Source organism: Rosa rugosa, chromosome 5 (genome assembly GCF_958449725.1).
Source record: "Rosa rugosa chromosome 5, drRosRugo1.1, whole genome shotgun sequence".
Taxonomy (NCBI): domain Eukaryota; kingdom Viridiplantae; phylum Streptophyta; class Magnoliopsida; order Rosales; family Rosaceae; genus Rosa; species Rosa rugosa.
Window position 1 is genome coordinate 21,472,776 of NC_084824.1, and position 5,713 is coordinate 21,478,488.

Consider the following 5,713-nt stretch of genomic DNA (forward strand, 5'->3'; position numbering starts at 1 on the left):
TTATTTATGAATTAAAAAAAAAAATCTGGCATGCAAAATATGCATGCTAGATATATATATATATATATATATATATATATATATATATATATATATATATATATATATATATATATATTTTTTTTGGGTGGATAAAAGCTGTACAAAATGAAATTAAGCATATTGAAAAGGAAATGTTACATGTTAATTTTTCTCATGAATGTCACAAAGGAAATGAAGCTCTTATACATGAGTTTACAAGATAATACAAGGTAGTTTTTTTTCCCTATACTTCAAGATAAGCCTTGCCGGGACCTCCCAAGAACTTGAAGATGCTGTGAAACATAATGGATGATTTAAACCTGCACAATATCTGTCCACTCCTTTATTCAGGAAAGAAATATGCAAAGATAAACTGAAAACAGAATAATAACACAATAAGCAAACTGATTTAAAATTATCTTGGAAATCATAACCATATCATAGGAGTCACTTACTCTGCTTGAGATAGATCCTATAAACACAATTAAAAGAACATGAGCTCAAGAACCTCCACCAACACCTAATTTACATCACAGTACTGGAAGCTAGCATATATAGCAGTTAAACCACATAGTTGCACAAACATTATCTATAACATAAGCTACAGCTAATGATTTGGGGTCCTATTGCAGACATATAATCATAATCTACTAGCAAACCTTAAAGCAACTTTTACTTAAGAAACTGAAAGTGTAGCTTCTAAATATATAGCAGGCTACAGTCTGAAACAGATACAAGAGACCAAAAAACATATATGTTTAACATCTAGAGTTCAATATTAACCTTGTCGGTCCTGAGCTGAAATAAAAACTTCATAAGGCACAAGCACCTGTCAAAGAAGAATTATAGTAATCAGTATGGTGAAACTAGATACCATGTCCCCGTGTCAAGTTCATGAAGAATGAGAGGTGCTAAAAAGTTAAGTTGTCTTGATATCAACTATAGGCAAAACAGAAAGGTTGTCCTAACAATAGCTTCATGTCTATGTATAAGTTACATAGTACTAGGACTTCTAGCAGTATATGATTATGTAAAAGTTATGCCTCAAAATTTCATTTAAAAAACCACAGCTCACCTTAGTTAAGATACCAATAAACATTACGATCTAGGCATTAGAAGGCCCTTAGAAACATATCTTGTGTTAATTCGGCCAAAACAACCAAAACTATCCTTGACACACATAACCTGCAGTCACTACAAAATCAAATTGGATTAGAATTCCAATATATTTTCTTTCTCCACATGTCTAACAACAACTGAATTACTAACTATTCAAGTACATATTTTTCATTTCTAGTACGGACTTCTGCCTCGTTTCATAAGCTGTCTCCTAAAAGAAAACATAGAAATGAATAATCACAGTACTTAAACTCAAATAACCCTGGAAACAAAAATATCAATTCTGAAGGATCCCCAATCCTAGAAACACAGTCAAATTCATGCACATACCAAAACATAGGACCAACAGATCATTCTGCAATCAAATTCAAGAAAATTGTAAACTGAACTGACCTTCAAGTGCGCAGTGGCTTTGTCCTTGTCAGTGAACACTCCAGTAGACTCCACAACAATATCGGCACCAAACTGACCCCATGGGATCTCCCTTGGGTTTCTGTAACAAACAAATCCCATTATTGTTGTAACATTGAAACCTTATAGTGTCAAGGTTTACTTCACCATTCAGCTATAAATCCATAGAGAAAATTAATCATCCAATTACACTCTTGTAGAGAAATATAGAGGTAACTGCTAAGGTTTCCAAATTGTTCCAAAATTCTAAATCCCAAGCTTAAACATCTAAGTGAAACTAACTAACATTCAAAACTTCTCCTTATTCACAGGGAAAAGAATTTCCTTCAACAGACAAACCCAACTCTTTTGCTTGTCCACTAAACATTCAAAAGCAACTTGAAACCACTAAAAATACATTAATCAGAAAATTAAGCCAAGAATAGATAAATGCAAAGGTAACTCCAAACATTTTTGAATTTTAAGCTTGCATGTGATCAAAACTAATTTACAGCCAAAAAAGTATAAGACCATTCTTACCTGTAACGTTTCCAGAAACAAATGCTCGTGAAGCATCTCTTCATTTATGAACATGGGAAGGAAAAAAAAACAATTATTAATACACAAGTCTAGACAGATACAAAGGAGAAGAAGCATTCAACATCATGATTCCAATCAAAGACATGCTTTTGCAAAGACTCTTGACAAGTAAACTAAAACTACTTGAAAGAACTTACATGTCATCAACAATGAAAGTACACAAAATAGAGCATTAGAATCAACCTTCGATAAACAAGACCATACCATTGGAATGATGATACTTATCAGCCATCTAATATTAAACAAAGCTACTTATTGAAATACACAGTAGCATGACTGATACAAAACTCAAATGAACACATCTCCGCTCAAGCAAACAAAGGTAGCAGAGCATTCACCAAAGCTTCAAATGAGCTAGATCTTGCAAGTTGCAATAAGGATGAGCAATATTTCTTTGTGATCTACATGCTTACAGACATGAGGACACAAGCAGAGGTTTGACTGTCTGGGCAATGGGGGTAAAACAGAGAATTGCAAGGAGAGATATCAATACCTAACCTCTACAAATCCATCTGGATGATGTTCTAAAATATACAACACCTACTCAAAGAATTCTCAGGAGATATCAAAGTTAACAGACTACCAAGCTTTTTGGGGGGCAGCTGAATTTTGAACATCTAATAGCTCGAACAAATTGTACAGGAAATGCAATTTATAGTAGCAAAGGCAGAAAAAACAAAATCATGCAATTGCCACAGTTCTAATAATTAAGTTTGCGTTTGCAGTGAGTAAATGCTGACAGAGAAATGCAACAACTTAATAGTACAAATTCACAGCCACACAATGATATCTACAAATCAAGCTTGTAAAAAGTAATTCATAATAACCCTAACATTTCTTTGCAGTAAAAGCCCTAACATTTCAAAACAAAAGAAAAATTGCAGAAAAAGCACCAACCCATGAGTTTTCCCCAAACAAGCACCAACCCAGCTTTGCTCCATGCTTTCTCCAAAACTAATACAAAACCATTCACTCAATACGATCAATTTTGAACCTCAATTCATGATTACACTAGAAGAAATCTTCAAGACGTCTTCGAAGTTCAAATGATTACAGAAACCTCTCACTGATCCAAACAACAAAAAAGACAAAAAAGTTCAAATGTTCAAAAGTTCAAATGTTAAACTGTGAAAAACAACTAAAGAAACTTACACATGGCTGTGCAAAGACAAAAAAGATAGAGATTGTGCAAAGACAAAAAAGATAGAGAACATAGCAGCAACATATGGAACCTATAACATTTCAAAATGTATCATAACACGAAACCATTACAAACAGAACACCACATACCGAAGAGCTAATGATGTCTTCTAAGGTCTTCTTAAAATTTTCATCTAGCAACACCTCGTTTCCGGCCCAAGGCTTACAAAGTGTATTCTCCTCCTTAAGGGACTTAGAACCAATGGAAGTAGACCTACATTGTTCATGACATGTATCTATCAGCCATTAATAAATAGAACTGAAGAGACTAAACTATTAACAAAGTATGAATTGATCAATAGAAAATAACTCAATGACAGTAAAAGATAGGTAAGATCTATATCAGATTGCTACCCGTTGTATCTGTAAATAGGTGCAAAAATCAACCAAGACCAAGAGACTCTACCTGTGAAGGGAATTTGCAAACTCTACCTGAAGTCCCATTGAGGATACTAATCTTAGCATTTCACCAATAAGCAAAAGAAACTAGTGCCCAGAAGAAGATAGTAGAAAGTTTGAAACTATATTTACATATACACATCCCAAAACATACAACCTAAATGGTGATAGCAGACGAGTTTTATTTCAAACTACATCTCTTTCAAATCCCAATTTTCAGTCTAGATGGTACAGGGATGATATAAGATAGCCCCGAGGAACTGAAGGCACACACGGTTTGCATATCTAGCTACAATGAGTTTGGCCACACACGGTTTGCATATCTAGCTACAATGAGTTTGGCCACGGTTTCCATCCTGATATGTAGATGTTAAGAAGCCAGTAAAAGAATAAACTGCACTACATATTCTGGAACCACCAGTTACCAAATGGGCATGCTTCATGGACTTTTGAATGAAAAATCAACCAAGTATAATCAAAACCCATAATCAAATACCAAACATGAATCTAAAGCAAGAGATCAACCCCAGAACAAGATAATTGAAAAAGTAATAAGAAACCCCAAAAAAGCAGAAAGAGAGAAAGTATGTTCTACCTGAGAGTGCAAAAATGAAAAATTCGAAATAAACCAAAATTAGTACGAAAAACCATCAATTTCCTCAATTTTAGAAGAAATTGAACAATTCAATAAGTCATATACTCATCATATAAAATAGAGACAGTGAGAAACAAAGTGGTGTTAGAATTGGAAGAGTAGAATAGATGAAAGTGAAAGTGATTTTAGTTTTCCCAGAAAGATGGCTGGAGATTTAAGTAAAAGAATCAAAATTTAACTTAGCCAAACAAAGAGAGCAAAGATCTAGGAGAAATTGGAAATACCAGAGACGAGCCTCGAACTGTGAACGATTTCATTGAAACGACGAGATCTAGGGTTGAACGAATGGGTGACCAAGAGACTACAGAGAAAGAAGATGTAGTTGGGACTTTTGGATTCGAGTACCCAAACGCTAGATAGTTCATCGATCATAGATCTGATGAAAGAAAGAAAGAAGCACGTAGAGAGCAGAAATTCAACAGAGAAGGCGTCACCCAAAGAAAAACTGCTCGACTATTTTTCTGTTTATGATTTGATTCTCTTTTGCAATCTAACATAGAGTTTAGAACCCGACGGCAGAGACTTGGGGTAGCAATTGATATCAAAAAATGCGACGGGGTAGTTTTGCTGTAGTGTACAATTATGATTTATTCGACGGGGAAGTTCTGCCGTCGTATAAAAATATGATTTATGCGACGGGGTAATTCTGCCGTAGTACACCATTCTTGTCTCTGCGACGGAGTCAATTTGCTGAAGCAAATTGTCCACTTTCCGCCACGGCAATTACACGCCGACGCTAACCAGTGTAGCCAAAACAATTCTTTTTTGTAGTGGTCGTGGTGGGAGAATTCGGCGGCGATTTCGGAGGGGGTGATGAAGGAGAGTTTGGGCTTTTTGGAGGCGTGGGTGTTGGAATCGTCGTTCAGGGTGTGGTTGTGGTTGTGGTCGGTGGTCGGGGGAGGAGGCCATTGCTGGGGGAGGAGAAGATTTTAGGGTTAGGGTTTGAAAGGGGGTGATGAGATTGAAGAAGAAGAAGAAGAAGAAGAGAGCATCAAATTGAGAGAGGAGAGAGAGAGAGGAGAGTGTTCAGTGTGATTGGGTTCGGGGGTTTGGAGAGAGAGAGAGAGAGAGAGAGAGAGAGAGAGAGAGAAGCAGGAAAAATAAAAATAAAAAAGAGAGAAAAATAAATAAAAAATATAAAAAAAGAAAGTGAGGGGTATAATGGTCATTTTGGGACCTGTTATGTGAGAATTAGAGAGAATAAGGACTAAATTGTTTAATTTAAAAGGTGAGGGACTGAACTGTTTTTCGGTGAAAAGTACAGGGAGTAACAAGTATTTAATCCTTTTTTCTAATATAGTTTTTTCTTTAAAAATTAATCTTATAAAT

The 5,713-nt window shown here is 35.3% G+C and overlaps 1 protein-coding gene across 6 annotated transcripts; it reads right to left on the minus strand.

The window, feature by feature from the left end:
* Positions 1 to 150: 150 nt before the first annotated feature.
* LOC133712643 (uncharacterized) lies at positions 151 to 5,153 on the minus strand. Of its 6 annotated transcripts, XR_009847522.1 has the most exons (6): positions 4,609 to 5,153; positions 2,071 to 2,108; positions 1,534 to 1,633; positions 1,097 to 1,215; positions 805 to 850; positions 151 to 341 (listed from the first exon to the last, which is right to left on the minus strand). XR_009847522.1 is itself a non-coding variant. In XM_062138752.1 (5 exons), exons 1-4 carry the CDS (start codon positions 4,747 to 4,749, stop codon positions 1,120 to 1,122), a joined length of 366 nt encoding a protein of 121 aa, XP_061994736.1. In that variant the 5' UTR covers positions 4,750 to 5,153; the 3' UTR covers positions 390 to 850; positions 1,097 to 1,119. The 6 variants fall into 6 exon arrangements, 3 of the variants coding, with proteins under 3 accessions (XP_061994736.1, XP_061994735.1, XP_061994737.1); XR_009847520.1 differs by having other exon boundaries at positions 805 to 1,206; XR_009847521.1 differs by lacking the exon at positions 151 to 341 and having other exon boundaries at positions 390 to 850.
* Between the last annotated feature and the right edge of the window lie 560 nt (positions 5,154 to 5,713).